The sequence below is a fragment of the Pholcus phalangioides genome, unplaced genomic scaffold, assembly GCF_987345545.1.
Source record: "Pholcus phalangioides strain wild (caught in Gottingen) unplaced genomic scaffold, Ppha-v1.0 ptg000007l_1, whole genome shotgun sequence".
NCBI classification, from domain to species: domain Eukaryota; kingdom Metazoa; phylum Arthropoda; class Arachnida; order Araneae; family Pholcidae; genus Pholcus; species Pholcus phalangioides.
The window spans coordinates 18,729,541-18,745,224 of NW_028301600.1; the positions used below are offsets into that span (position 1 = coordinate 18,729,541).

At 34.0% G+C, this 15,684-nt stretch overlaps 1 protein-coding gene across 1 annotated transcript in view; it reads right to left on the reverse strand.

The window, feature by feature from the left end:
• The window catches only part of gpp (DOT1 like histone lysine methyltransferase grappa), a 126,277-nt gene that overhangs the window by 106,635 nt on the left and 3,958 nt on the right, over positions 1–15,684 (reverse strand). Inside the window, exons 3-5 of the mRNA XM_089232775.1 lie at positions 14,209–14,283; positions 8,448–8,511; positions 8,107–8,244 (exon numbers count right to left, since the gene is read on the reverse strand). Coding sequence (XP_089088901.1) covers positions 8,107–8,244; positions 8,448–8,511; positions 14,209–14,283 — 277 coding nt within the window. The remainder of the gene's footprint in view (positions 1–8,106; positions 8,245–8,447; positions 8,512–14,208; positions 14,284–15,684) is intronic.

Here is a 15,684-nt window from a genome sequence, read left to right on the forward strand (position 1 = left end):
CTGGACCGTAAGGGCTCAAGCCACATAAGCTCCTCCCCCCCGCAAAAGCATAAGTAGATATAGGTTGTTTCCCTAACCAGAGGTGGCGGACTAATGTCCACCTTTTGCTCTTCTGCCTACGGCAATAATTTTTTTAATCGGGGGGGGGGGGGGGAACGATCGTCTTCATTGTCCCCCATATCCCTACCCATGGCTTTAATAAACTTTGCGAAATCACCTAAGCCCTCAGGTTATCATGAATATTCAATGCAATCCATTACTGCATACGCCCTTGCTAGTTGTATATATGGATGTCTGTCAAACCGTAGATCCCACCCCTCAATGTTTTTGTCTTATCAGAGTTTCTTTGCCACCTATGAAAAAACTTTCCAAAGCAAGATCCGTGGGCATACCCACGCTCGTTGAAAAAGCATACTGCCTAATGTTAAACTACTGAACACACTATTGATCGATATTAAGCTGTGTGCACAACAGCAGTGTTGCACTGCGGTGCATAGCAATAGTGGGCTCAAAACAGAGCAAAAGACCCGAACAACATTGAATGGAGCAAGGTGTGATTGATCGAGCAGTTTGTTCAGTTGGTTAAATGATTGGCGTGCTGTGTAGCGTATTTATGTGCTACAGTCCTGTGATTCAAAGATCCAATAAATTCAACAACAATTAGTGAACAAGGCACACACATTCCAGATCAAAACATTTATTACTACCACATACTTTAAACAAGTTACACGTTAGAGTTCAATAGAAAACATGTTAGTTCTGAAATCAACAACTACACTCTGATTCGCAAAACAAGAAAGGTCTCACCCAATACAGCCTAGGATCAACTCCTATTATCAGCGAGACATCATACAACAACTTGTAAGTCCTACGTCGAGAACGAAGTGTCCCATTTTCAGGTGAGGCGGATGATGTTGACCACTCAAGAAAGCTCACCTCAGGAACCTATAGGAGTCGGAGCACCATTCCGAAGTTGCACCACTTGAAGAATTCGCTGAATCACCCATCGGTGAAACATGCTAACGATCATCGGCACTACGTTGAAGACCTAGTTGTACATAACTGCAGGCTCATGTATCATTTTAAGGATCACCTGATTCTTTCATGCAGCTACTTTCCAACTGACTACAACGCACGATAAATGACTATTGGTTGACTAGATTATATTTGAAACAACTACTCTGGCTAGGCTAGCCTAGCTTAGGAGATCACCTTTTTATGACATTAGTAACATCACAACTTCAACTAGTTGTTAGTAGGGGTTATTCACCCATCAACCCCACTGAGTGGAGTGAGTAGAACAAAGTTTCGAATTCAAAAAGTTTGAAGATTGAATCCCACGCTTCTGATTTATTCAGCCTACCTCGGCGAACTGAAAGAATGCATTTCCTCCGACACATCGGGAAAATTATGACGTCAATCCGTTGATTTGCATATTCTGACACAATAACAATTATTTTGGATACTTTGTATTTTTGGTTGGAAATAGTTCGATAATCATGAAGGAAGCAGGCCGACTTCACTCACGATATCGGTAAGGCTATTGAGAGTGAGACTAAGACAATGGATTACCCGTAACCAGCAAAAGCTCTCCGCTAATTAAACAAGGTAATTGAAAAAAAATTATTTCTTTACAATTAATAATCACTAGAGCCCGGATTATATGCAAATGCATATTTTGGCATTTTTTAGCATTAATGCATATAAATGCATAAAATCAAAGAATTTTTAATATAAGTGCATATTTTTGAAGGTTTATTTAAGCTCACTCAATTTTTTTTATAATTTCTCAAATAAATATTGTTCATAATATTTTCATAGCATCGGTTTTTTTCCCACAGGTGAAATTTAATGAATTAATACATATTTATAAAGTATTTTATGAATATTAACCGTTTTATTGTAAGGCTATTTCTAGAGATATATCAAAATTTAAAATTTTTTTTAGAAATAGTGTCGAAATTCTTTCGTTACTGCTATTTTCGTTATTGAGCAGCTACATCGAACTGAAAATTAAAAAAAGGCCTGAATAAAAAATATGTAGAAGTTATTTGCATATGCGATATATATATATATATATATATATATATATATATATATATATATATATATATATATATATATATGAGGAGATAATTTTTTGTAAATGAATACATATGCACTAATAGAAAAGATGCCTTTTAAAAACAAATCAGCTTTTTTCTTTTTTTTGCATGAAGATTTTTTTTACTGCATGTTTTCTCAATTTTTTGTACATATTTCGGAATTTTTGACTTTATAAATATTTCTAGTGCATATTCTGAGGTGTTTAATGCATACTTTGGGATTTTATGTACAAATTTTGTATTTTAGATGCTTATTTTTCCATTTTTAAGTGCATATTTTTCATTTATAAGTGCATATTTTTCATTTATAAGTGCATATTTTTCATTTATAAGTGCATATTTTTCATTTATAAGTGCATATTTTCACATTTTTAACTGCATATTTGCATATTTTTAGAGCATATTTTGCCACTTTCTTAGTGCATATAATCCGGGCTCTAATAATCACATAGATTGAACTTAATCACAAAAAGTCATTCTGGCACAATCGGATCTTCGCTCGGGAGAAGGACCTAGTGCTAGCTAGTTAACTGGGGGGGGGGGCAGGGGGATTATCGGAACATCTGTAACATGTAATGTGAGACCCAAAGGACTCGCATGCTCACATATAACACGGGACCCAATGGGGCGATACATTACACCGGCTGTCAAAATCGGCAGTTTGCTGTCGGAATCCCTGCGCATCGTCAGATACAGATGAGGATGAGAAGGAAATGCTATCTTAGTAGAATGTGCATGAATGAACCCATTTCTTTACTGATTGCATTAACGTGCACAGGCACAACGTATTGCTAAAGGTAAAATAAAAAAATAAGAAGAAATGTTTCTTATATACGAGAGCCAAAACCATCGTTTAAGGGTGCAAACATAGTCCAGCCAATTTTCCAATTCGAAGGGAAGCACAGTAGAGGTCTGATAGCCCAGGGACTTTATAAATGAGATAATTCTCAGTTTTATTTTTTCACACTATAAACTCACTAAATGGGGCCAATGAAAAATTTGGCCTGAGCCTGCCAAAGATCTCAGCCTAGGGGGCCCTACTGCAAGATGTGGGGCCCCTAGGCCAGTGTTTCTTAACCTATGGAATCCTGCGGCACGATTCATTTCTTTTTCTTGATTGGAAGGCCTGGGCATACACAAGATTGATGGGAAATAAATGGGTAAAAATGAAGCAATAAATCACTCACGGCCCAGTTTGGCGGATGCCAGGGCCTGGCAGTTGAGAAACACTGCACTAGACCAACCAAGGGCCCTTTCAAAGGATGGATTTCACACATATTCCTTTTCCTATTAACATTTTTCAAAGTCCATTATTAGTCGCTTGTTATTTGCTCCATAGTCATGCTTAGGTGTCCGTCTAGATCAGGCATCTTCAATCCGTTGCTCGCAAGCACCATGGTGCTCCACGAAGCATTCTGAATGCTCGATGCTCGTGTCGATTTGGTACTCGCAAGCACTTGATCAACGTTTCATTTAAACACTTGTGCAAATTGCATTCAATTATTAAAATCATCTAGATTTCATGCATTCATATATCAAACATGACGTAAGAGTGCTCTTCTTTTGATGATGGGTACAGGCAGCGCACACGACTGGGAAAAGGTTAAAGACCTCTGGTCTAGATCGCAAGCTTGTTACCATATTCCAGCGGTTCTCTTTTGTCAGTTGCAATTCATGGCTCATCTGCGGTTTCCCAAGAAGTTTGGCAGTTTTTTCATGATCCAAAAGAACCACTTTGGTGCATAGGTTTTGTGTGCACAAATCCATATTTTGAGCTCATCACGACACTCCTAGGAGCCCCGATGGACTTTTGGAAGCACTGTGGTACCCCTTTAAATTCGGCCTAAAAGTTATGTCGCAATACAATTAATGCCAAATGAGTCATCTAATTAATGGCTAATATCGGTCTTCTCTTGAACTCTCTCGTTCTGTCACATGTGTATACTGGAGAACGATTTCATCGTTCGCTATAGCTAGTCGGTAAGGATTGGTGCGATCAAAATAAATAAAAAAATAAAAACTGAATAATTTTTTTTTTTACAAAATTGTTCTGCGGGGGAAAAATTTGGTGCCCTTTCACCTGTCCCCCACAAGAATGGGGCTGACAGGGCTGCATCCCTAAGGCCAGGGGGACAATCACCATCATTGTTTTTTCATGCTATAAATTTACTACAGAACCAAATATAGAATACAGAGTCAGAGAAAACAATATTGTTTCCAAGAGGAGACTCTACTGCCATGGTCTATTACAGTCCCCCCTCCTCCTCTACGATCATGATCCTGAGAACGTCCCGGGTTCGAACCCCACCGTCGCCATAGCTAGAGATGCGAGGGGAAAATATTCTCCTGGATGTAAAAATTGGAGAATAATCGAGAATATTCATTTTTCTTTTAAATAATTTAATTTTTTTTACTAATTTTGTTTATATTGTGAAATATAAATCAGTTTTCATTGCCTGAAACATTTACAACAAAACAATTTTTGGTATAATCACGCCCAATTTTATATATAACCAGTTTGGTTATAAAGATTTTAGAAACCATTAAATTAAAACATTATAAAACATAAAAAATTATTTTAAAATTAGATAAATTTTCAGAAATAAGTTCATAACACACAAAAGAAATTAAATCAAAGTTGATTGATAAAGGAAGCAATTATTATACAATCACCTTCATTCTAAGAAGATACAGAACTGTTGTTTTTTCAATGCACATAAACTTAAATTCTGTATCACTCACATTTCTTTAAAAGTTGTGTAATTCAGCCTTGTTAGTTTAATTTTCTTGCTTTCAAACTTTAATATTGTGGTCTACAAACTTTAATATACCCATTTCTTGACGGGAAGAGAGACAGGGACATTCTCTAGAGAATATTCTCTCAAAGGAATACTATTATAAATTATACTAGAGAATATTCTTATCAAAAATAATAATTTAAAAAAAATAATAAGTTATTTATCGAGATTATTTATTATAATACATGTTATTACATATATTCTTGATAATACTCTCTGGAAATATTTTGATAACTGAAGAATATTCTAGGAAGGACTATTATTAATAACTTCAGAATAATTCTTATTATTTTCAATAAGAATATTCCCCAGTAATTTATGAAAGTAGTCCTTCCAGAGAATATTCGCAAGGATATTATATGTAACTATATTATAAATAACAGGAGAATATTCTCATCAAGAACTTATAGGAATATTCTGTGTGTGTGAAGTTATTTATAATAATAGTCCTAGCAAAGAATATTCTCCGAAAGATTATTCTCGAGAATTTTACATCTCTAGCCATATCGATGGTTAGCTGAAGTTGGTTTACTGTGGTTTCCAACTTCAAGGTGCGAATGAGAGCCGATCTTTCCTTTAAAAACTCTCGCTGTCAGTTTTTTGCCTCACCCATATAATGTCTGCCCCAATGTAGGGAGCTACACATTGATATTGTTCTTTTCTATTGCTACTCACCCATCCCTCCCTCCGGGCAAAACAAGAATGAATAAAACCTGAGAGAGAAGAAAGAAATACTGAATGTCACAGCTTCTCCAAAGCCTAGATTTTAGGGAAAAATCTAAGAAAAAAAGATCTCTAGAGAATCAAAAAAATCAGTGATCCTCACTCAAATTTTGTGACTTTTTTGGGACTTCTGTGACCTTTTTCTCATTTTGTGACTTTTCCGGGACTTCATGGCTTTCCCGTGATGGTAGACACCCTGGATGTGTAACTTGAAATGAACATTTCTGTTTTTCTGTTTGAACTTTGTTTGAGATGTTGCTTTACAGAATGAAATTTAATTTATCAATCTGTGTTTTTTCAACTTAGTCTGTTCATTTTCTACTTTAACACTGTATCTTTCTGAGTACGCAAGAGACAATAGTTTCCCTATTTTTTTTTCTGTGTCGCAAATCATCAAAAAGTGATTGAGGAGTCTACTGTGTTCATTATCTATTCACAAGGGAAGCAGTTCGAGAGTTGATAGGTTATTTAGACATTGAATATATATTCACCGAAAAGCATCGGAGAGACTAATTTATAAATACAACCTTTATATTTTTTTGAGAAGTCAAACAATAACATAAATTGAGAACCTTAAAAATTGAAAAAAAAAAATTATTCTCGAAAATGAATAAAAACTTCCTATGATTGGGTATCACTTCACCCTCTACTAAATGTTCATGTGAAAAATTATGAAATGTAAAATTCAGAATCTTTAAAAATAAATTTACTATAGCAAGACAATTACTTTGTCATTGAAATTTCCTTTGATTTTTTTCAAGTTAAATCTTTGTACATAATATCGTCCTGTAACGAAAGACGTCACTCTCCCTTGTTAATACGACGATACAGGCAAACTGGCTAAGTGAGGAAATATTGATGTTTCAGGAAAGGAAAATTCATCTCTGCCCTCACGGGGATTCAAACCCTGGTCTCTCGTTTGCCGGATGAGTACTCTACCAACTAAGCTATGAAGACAGATAGAATTTTCTCTCCTTGGAGCGTATGTATACGCTGAATGGCTCCGTGCAATGGACAGTGGCATCATTCTACTAACAGCTCGCAAATGACATCAGGGCCACCAGATGGCGGTATATGACAAAAGATGTCACTCTCCCTTGTTAATACGACAGATACAGGCCAAGTACATAATATATAACAGGGGAGAGTGGTGTCTTTCGTCATATACCGCCATCTGGTGGCCCTGATGTCATTTGCGAGCTGTTAGTAGAATTATGACACCGTCCATTGCACGGAGCCATTCAGTATATACATACACTCCAAGGAGAGGAAATTCTATCTGTCTTCATAGCTTAGTTGGTAGAGTACTCGTCCAGCAAATGAGAAACCGGGGTTTGAGTCCCCGTCGTGAGGGCAGAGATGAATTTTTCTTTCCTGAAACATCGATATCTCGACTTAGCCAGTTTGCCTATATCTGTCGTAATATCGTCCTCCTCATGCTATATATATATATATATATGTATATATAGAAGCATGAGTGTGCAAATTTCCAGAACTTGGTAAATTTGTTGAAAAAGTAGGCTGAAATTTTCAGCTGCAAATAAGTAAAGTTTTCCAGAAAGAGCTGTACTTAGGAACTATTGTGTTGTATTACATTTTCTTTAAGTTGGCTTAATTATATGGCTGGAAAAACTCTCAGTGTCAATCTTAAAAACACACTAGAAGAGAAAAAAAGCAAAAAAAAAAAAATAGTAAACAGATTTCTTGCTGTTAATCGCCATTGGAAAAATCGAAGAAGGTAATGTTTTATTTGATGAGTTGATAAAATATTGAATTCACCAAATATAATGAGTAAATATACTATGAGAAAACCAACTTAAGTAGACTTAAAATAATAAGAGAACTACAGCTAGATGCGTTTCGGAACTGTATGAAGTTTCTTCTTCAATTAACGTATGTGTGAACTTCCTTTTCTTTCCTTCTTTTTCTCACGTTGCCAGTCATTTCATTTCGACTCTTTGTCATGAACAGCGAGTAACTCCGGCTATATGGAGTATCTGCCTTTTTTGCTTTCTTTCAATTGTTTTCTCTGCTACTGAGGAAGGAACTTCATACAGTTCTGAAATGCATCTAACTTTAGTTCTCCGTTGGTTGGTTTTCCCATGGTATATTGTCTCACCCAAAAAATAATTTTCTCTATATATAATGAGTGTTTAATTGCTAATGTCCCCAAACAGTTTATCTATTTAACCGATCTTTTCTCTCAATTGGCTAAAAAAAATTCAAATAAGCTGAATTGTAACTATTAAAAAGTCGCCAGAGAAGCAACATATAAAATAACATCCACCAGTGAATATTGAAGCATCACTGACATGAAATTAATTGCAAAAATTCAGATTTGTTCTTGCCATTCTGGTGTTGATATGATGTAATTTTTTATTCTTCTCCAGTTACAATGCACTTCAAAAGCAAAGAAAATAACAAACAAAGATTTTTAAAACTATATATAATAAAAAATAAAAAAATAAATAAAAACAGACCTCTGGGGAGAATGGTTCATACTGGTTGAGTTTGTCAGGATCTGTCACTGCATTGTTATACACTTGCTGTAAAATATGACGAAGGAGTCCATTGGATGGTCTTGTTTGTAGCTGCGCAGGTTTAGATGTTCCTTTCCACTAAAATGAAAGAATATCAATGAGGTAATGCAGCAGGAGATCTTATGAATTTGATTATGAAAATTTAAACAATTAAAGATACAAAGATCTTTCATCTTTAGCTCATCAGAATCAGAACACATACTTTCAGCATTTAGCTAAATAATACTTTTTATTTTTAATAAATGACAAAAAATATTTATGGTTAGGATTGCATAACTCACCAACTGCAGTATACTATCAATTGCTCTATTGTACTTATCACATAACTTCCTCATGCTGCCATAGCTGGGGTAAAAAGAAAAACCATTATAGTACAATTTGTCAATTTTTGGTATTAACCCATTAACGATGACTTTGATTTTTTAAAAAACAAAAAATGAGTGGATCCACTACCACCATTAATTAGCAAAAAAAAAACAAAATTTAGAATGACAAATTTTCTTACCAACCAGCGTTAATGGGTTAACATGAATTTGGGTCACAGTAAAAAAAATGAAAAAGCATATTATGAACTTTGTATGGTACAGAGAAAAAAGAGACATGATCTCTAAGTATAAGAAACTAATATGCAAAGCTGAAAAGTCTTAAAAATAAGGTTTAACACTAGAGATGGGAGGAATATTTGGCTGCTATTCAGTATTCAGCTTTTTTGCCGAATATTCGGTTCTGCAGAATAATGCTTAGGTATTCGACCGAATATCTGTGTAAGTCTAGACACAACAAACTAATTTTAAAATTTATATTAATTGGAATTTTTCTAATACATAAAAATTTTAATGAATATATTTCATTGTGTGGTGTATAGGTCTATGCATTTCTGCGTTAAGCCAGGGTGAATTTTTGGATAAGTGAAACATGAAACTGAAAATAGAATCCTACTGCAACTACACAAGTTCACTAATTGAAGGATGTACCAGTCAAGAAACATAGAACTAATGAAAGAGGCAAAAGGGGCAAAGAACATCTAAAGAGGCGAAATAAGAAAATAAATCATAAATGTTACAATGCACTACCAAGTTGAGAGTATAATGGTTGAAGTTTTCTTGATTAGATGTAAAATTGCAACAAGTGTTAAAAATAAATTTATTGTGTGTGATTACCAATATTATTTTCAATTAAAAACACAAATTTTATTTATAATTATGATGAATTTTAAGAAAATTGATAATTGGCCACAGAATATTCGGTATTCTGCCAAATTCTTATTCGTCCCATTCCCATCTCTATTTAACACTTTGACTACTGATCATGTACTTTAAAATATGGCTGGAAATCTCAATTAAAATTTTCAACTGGTTAATCAAAATTTTTTGATCTATTAATCAAATTTCAATCAAATACTTTTTGTGACCATACAATATTAATAGATGCTATAAAATATAACTTATTCATTTCACTCACCTATTCAGTAAAGGTATTCAGTAAAATATTAACCAATTAGTACTGTAACAAGGCTGTTGCATAATTCAATTGACTCTTTGTGTGTGTGATTTAACTTATATTGACCCACTGGAAGGACTATCAGTCCCTTGGGGTCTCACAGAGTGTCTGTGTCATCATAATGTTACTTTTTGTGGAGTTTTACTGTTTTGTGTTGTTCTCAGTTTGATTGCATGTTTTATGTGTTGTGTTCAGTCCAAATTAGAAGGGAAAAAAAAACTGAATATCGAGTCAATTAACTCAACTAAAATTTTTAACTGTGATTAATTGATCGATTAACTGACCCAATTAATTGTACCAGCCCTACTTTAAAAAGTACCACTTTCTTTTTAACCATAATATTTCTCACATACATTGGTGGATATTGGTATTTCTGTAAAACTACAAAATACTTTGATTACCAGATGATACCACACACGTATAGGGGACAACTAGTTTTTTAAATATAAATTAATCAAATTCAGTTAGATGTTTTACCTCTGTAAAAGTGTTCGCTGCATTACACAAAAGTTGTAATGCAATAAAACACTGCACTCTGTAAAATGTTCTCTAACAAATGTTTAAAACAAATTATGGTTTTCTTTGGGTAGTAAACTAAATATTCATGCAACTGTATTTGAATTGGGTTTTTTTTTTTCTCGTTTTTATTGTAAGCATGTAGTGCTATATATATAAGCAGGTTAATTAATTCATTGTGTACTAAAAACCTTTTTTTTAGGTTTTAATTACAACTAAACTGACCTACCAAAAAATTTACATGACAATTATTTCATTTTTTATAATGTGATATAGATAAGATTGACATGCTGATACAGAAACAAAAGTTATGCAAATGATTAGAGATATGACATATCTGGATAAATAGCTTTGCCCCCACAGACCATAGTAGTGGCTGCTCACTGATGCTATATATATAGACCCACGAAGAGCTACTTTTCTGTGATTTTCTTGTTGTTAAAGAATTAAAGTTAAAATTAAGTATGTTTCATGCCTTTAAGATGCCAGAGAAGAAATTTTGTTCGAATGTTTCCCTTTGAAAGGGCTGGATTGTTGGCTTACAAGAAACTGGGTGGTCCTCCCATCAAATTGCGCAGGACTTGAGTTGTTCTGATCAGATGAACATAAGTGTTGGGATCAATGGGAACAGGAGGGTACTTCATGCATGTCAATCTGGGTGCGGATGCCCCAGACAGACATATAGCAGAGCAGACCATCTTATCCTACATCAACAATGAACAGATCGAAATGATTCTTTGTCTGCTTTGAAATGATACTTATTTTTGTTTCACTCACTGCAGTTAGTAAGGGACTGAAATATATATAGCAATGTTGCAATAACAAATCTATGAATGAAAATAAAAAAATTGAGGCATTCTGTTGAAAAATTCTAATTTAAACAAATATTATTAAAATGATAAATAATTGTATAATAATTATTTAATATCAAAAATTGATAGTTATTAATAAATAAAACATTAGGTAAATTTAAATGGAAACAATAACTCTATTTGCTTATGCAGACAGTTAATATCAAGTATCAATTCTATTAATTTTAAAATTTTTACTTTTGCCTATATTTCCTCTCGCTTTTATATTATTAACAATGTCATTAAATCAATGAAAAAAAATTGTTAGCATAAAATTTTATTTATCCTTTTTTGTTGTCGTAATTCACTTTTTAATTTAATTAATAAATATATCTACATCTATTGAGCCGATATACTCCATTATTTTTATCTTTCTTTCAGATCAAAAAAATAAGAAGATATATGTGTGTCACAAGTACAGGGATTTCATCATAGGGTTGAGAGTATTTTACTAGCTTCTATAGCTACTGCTCTCTTCTCTGTCCCAGCTTTCTTCATCACATTATGAATTAACTGTTTTCTATCGTGTCCATTCAAATATAATTTTTTCTTTCTCTCTTGGTATTTTCTATCAAATATTGTAAAATATATAATTTTATTTTAACTATAATTTGTATAGTTTTATCATAATTGACTGCGAACAAATAAATTATGTTATGCTGTCCAATGCCATGTGACGCTAACCATACAGATTCCCCCCTTCAACAAGTACCATTTCAAGGCACCTAGCTGAAAATTATCTCGTATCCCAAAGAACATTGCGCGTGTTGCCCTTGACAGTTAAACATTACCTCTGTTTACAATGGTGTCTTGAGCGGCAAAACTGGATTGATGCAGATTGTGTGGAATCAGGTGTCTCCAGTGACGAATCCAGGTTGTCTCGGCAGTGATGATGATACATCCTTGTCTGGAGGCACCGTGGGCAGCGCTACAATCCTGCCTTTTTTGTTGAGCAACACACGTCCCTCACAGTTGGAGTTATGGTCTGGGGAGCAATTGCATATAACCACATTCACCTTTAGTAGTGATCCGTGGCACTATGACCGCCCAAAGATATGTCAATGATGTGTTGCGGCCCCCAAAGCAGAATGTTTAGCACTGTTCTGCGACGAGCCCTCAGCTAACTGGAGATGTTCTGCGGTAAAAATCCCTGTACATGTAATAGTGTTTTTGTTTTCACTTTTTCTTAAAATTCTTCCAAATTGTTCTGCAGTAGCGCTAATTGTTCTGCGACATACGTCACAGATTTTGGCACATTCTGCTTTGGAGGTTGCGGTCACATGTTGCGCCTCTTATGGCAGGGTTCCCCACAGCTGTTTTTCAACAAGATAACGCCCAGCTGCTTATTGCACAAAAGTGTCTCCTGAAAATTGACACACTTGATTGGTCTGCGTGCCTGCATGATTTGTCCCCAATAGGACATGTTTGAATGTAATCCACAAAATTTCATGCATATAAAACAATTTCTTCTACGTGTGTGATTTTTTTTTGCAAATCAGTAATATTTGTTTATTTAATTTTTTTATTTTTTGTTTTTTCGGACTCCTGTCCATGTTGGTTGACATGCCAACATAAATTTTGAAAATTCCTTATTGTCTTTAGACTCCAAATTATTAATAATACATAGGACTACTACATTTTCAGCACCAATATCAAATATTTTGTCATTATGGCAGCCTGGGATTTGTCAAGCCTTGTACCAATAATCAGGAGGCAATAAAGACATCTTTTGGCACCACCACGGAGGATGTGTTTCCATCCCCCATTCCAAGAGTAATTAAAAACTGTGGGAAAAATTACTGTTTAATCAATTTATTTCTATTTTATAAAATGATTGTTTGAATTTTTGAAGAAATTTTACTTTTTCTGAAAGAGGTTCCCTGTACCCCACCCCTTAGGGACAGGCTCTGTGTATGCCCTCCTCCAACTCACAACTACTTGATACTGGAACCAATAGATCTTTCAAAAGTGAAAATGTAAAATGCTCAGCACATCTTTATAAAAGATGAGCTAATGTGACACACATTGTAAGCAAAGACCTTAGGCCAGAATTTTTCACAGGCCCATCTGAAATAAATTTATAGCATAAAAAACAAAAACAAAAAAATAGGATTAATCCCTCCGCTCTGCTTATTGCATGGCTAGAAACTTATCAATAGATGGGAGTGACTATATACTGGATTGACATTACAAGATACAGGGGTTGGACAAAATAATATGAACACCTGTGAAAAAAACAACACTCAAGGGAACCTGTCGTATACTCCCACCCTCTAGTGTGGAAGAGTGCCACCTAGCGGGAGAGAATGTGCACACATCAGTCTAATCGTAGCAGTGATAGCATTTGGATGCAATGTATATTGGGGCGTCTTAATATAATTGAACCTTTGTGGGTTCAAACTGTGCAGTAGGTTTCCCCCTCCAGAGACACGTTATGAATTAGTGACCTTTTTGCAGGAGGAGTGGCTACGTATCCCTGCGACTGTTGTGCATGACTTGTATTTGTCCATTCCACGACAGATACAAGATGTAATTAATGCAAAAGGTGGGCCAACAGCCTATTAATAAAGATTTTGTCTCATTTCACAGGTATTCATATTATTTTGTCCAACCCCTATATGTCTTTATAAACAAATGTTTTTTCTTAGAAATGAAACAACTATAATGGATCCATTCATAAACGTTTTCACTCAGAATGTTTTCCCTCTTAGTAGGATTTATTTTCATGGTTCCGTCATCAAGATTTCCTGTTTAATGTGTTTTCCCTTACATTTTTTTAATGATAGTTTTTTGGAAAATGTTATAGGCGAAATCCATTGTACATATGAAAACTTCCCTATCGTCAAAAATTTTTATGATGAACATTTGTGAGCCAATCCGAGAATAATGGTGTGCCAGTGGCACATGGATTGCTTCTACTTAGTCTCCTATGAACCTGATGTAATGTTTTGAAATTATAGAGTACATAAAAATATTTCTTTATACTAATTAACAACAACCTGATACTGTACTAATGATATTAAATTATTAGTTTTTCATTGGTTAAGTTTTACATTTTTGTCCAATTTTTTTTTCTCTTCCAGGTTTGATGGGATGCTTCTGAAGTGGCATCGTGCATGGTCACAAGAGCCATCCCTGCTAATGGTCAAGATATAGTAAGAAAATCTTGAATCACCTCTTTGTGTCATAATCATGAAGTACGTAGTTCTCCATTGCAAGTTTCAGCTCAGGCACATCTTCACACACCCACCTAATAGAAAATATTGTTCACCATACATCAAAAATGTTAAAATACACAAGAGATTATATTTGGATATTTTAAGGTAAAAAATACATGAAAATAATAAAACACATAAAATATCTGGGTATTTATACTGACTCTGATATGAAATGGAAATCCCATGTTCATAATCTACAAATCAAATTAAGATTTACAAAGTATAAATTTTATTTTCTGAAATATTTTGTTGATCGTTCTTTTCTAATCGCCCATTACACTGTTCCATTCCTACTTATTATATGGTCTATTTATTTGGGGAAGTGATTGTTTGATTAACTTAAAACCCATAATATCACTACAGAAGGAAATTATAAGGCCAATTTCTAAAGACTGTTATACTTCTTCCATCACTTTCTCTTCCAAAGAATAGAAATCCTACTACTTAAATACTTATATTTTTATAAATCCCTGTTGCTTCTCTTTAAATATCAATACTCCCTATCATTATAATATCCATTCGATCTTCTAGCATAATGCTACATACACATTACCTATTATTCACAGATATTTAAAAAACTCTCTTCCCACTGAAATTACAAATGTTCCCTCCCTATATACCTACAAAAAAGTACCTCAAAAGATATCTTCTGTCTATTGATGATATCTCCATGCACTTTTAATTTTTTAAACATTTTTCCCCCTTACTAATTAAAGTTAGTTTTTTTCTCTTATATTTATCAGCATCTTGAATATTTTGCCCTTTTACGACCATAGCTCATTTATTCAAATCATAACTATTGTCTTTAAATTTAATAATTAAAATGCACCCACCACGCATTGCCACAATGGTGTGTGACTAATTAGTTTTTTTCTTTCCCCATCACCCATCTATTACTTAATTTTTAACTGATTATAAATCCCCCATTCATATTTGTGTTTATATATAAGTGTATATATAAACACAATTTTTTTTTCTTTTATTCTTTCCCCTTCACACATTGTACTTTTTTATTTAAAAAACTCATCATCCAGTTTGGAACAATCATGTTCACCTTGGATGACCAGTTCACTCCATTTGTGTATGTTTTCGATTTTTTGAAACATGCTTCTAGGACCAAGGGTTTGCCAGTAAAATGCCTTCAGTGCTGTTATCTATGCACTCTGTACATACGTGGTTTTAATTGAACAGATTATCAAGTAATAAATAAACTGATCAATTAGGCTGGCTGTAAAATTTAGAAATCAAGTTTGTTCTAATAGAGATGTAAAATTCTCGAGAATAATCTTTTGGAGAATATTCTCTGCTAGGACTACTATTATAAATAACTTGAAAATATTCTTATAGGTTCTTGATGAGAATATTCTTCTGTTATTTATAAAATATAGTTACATATAATATCCTTGAGAATATTCTCTGGAAAGACTACTTTC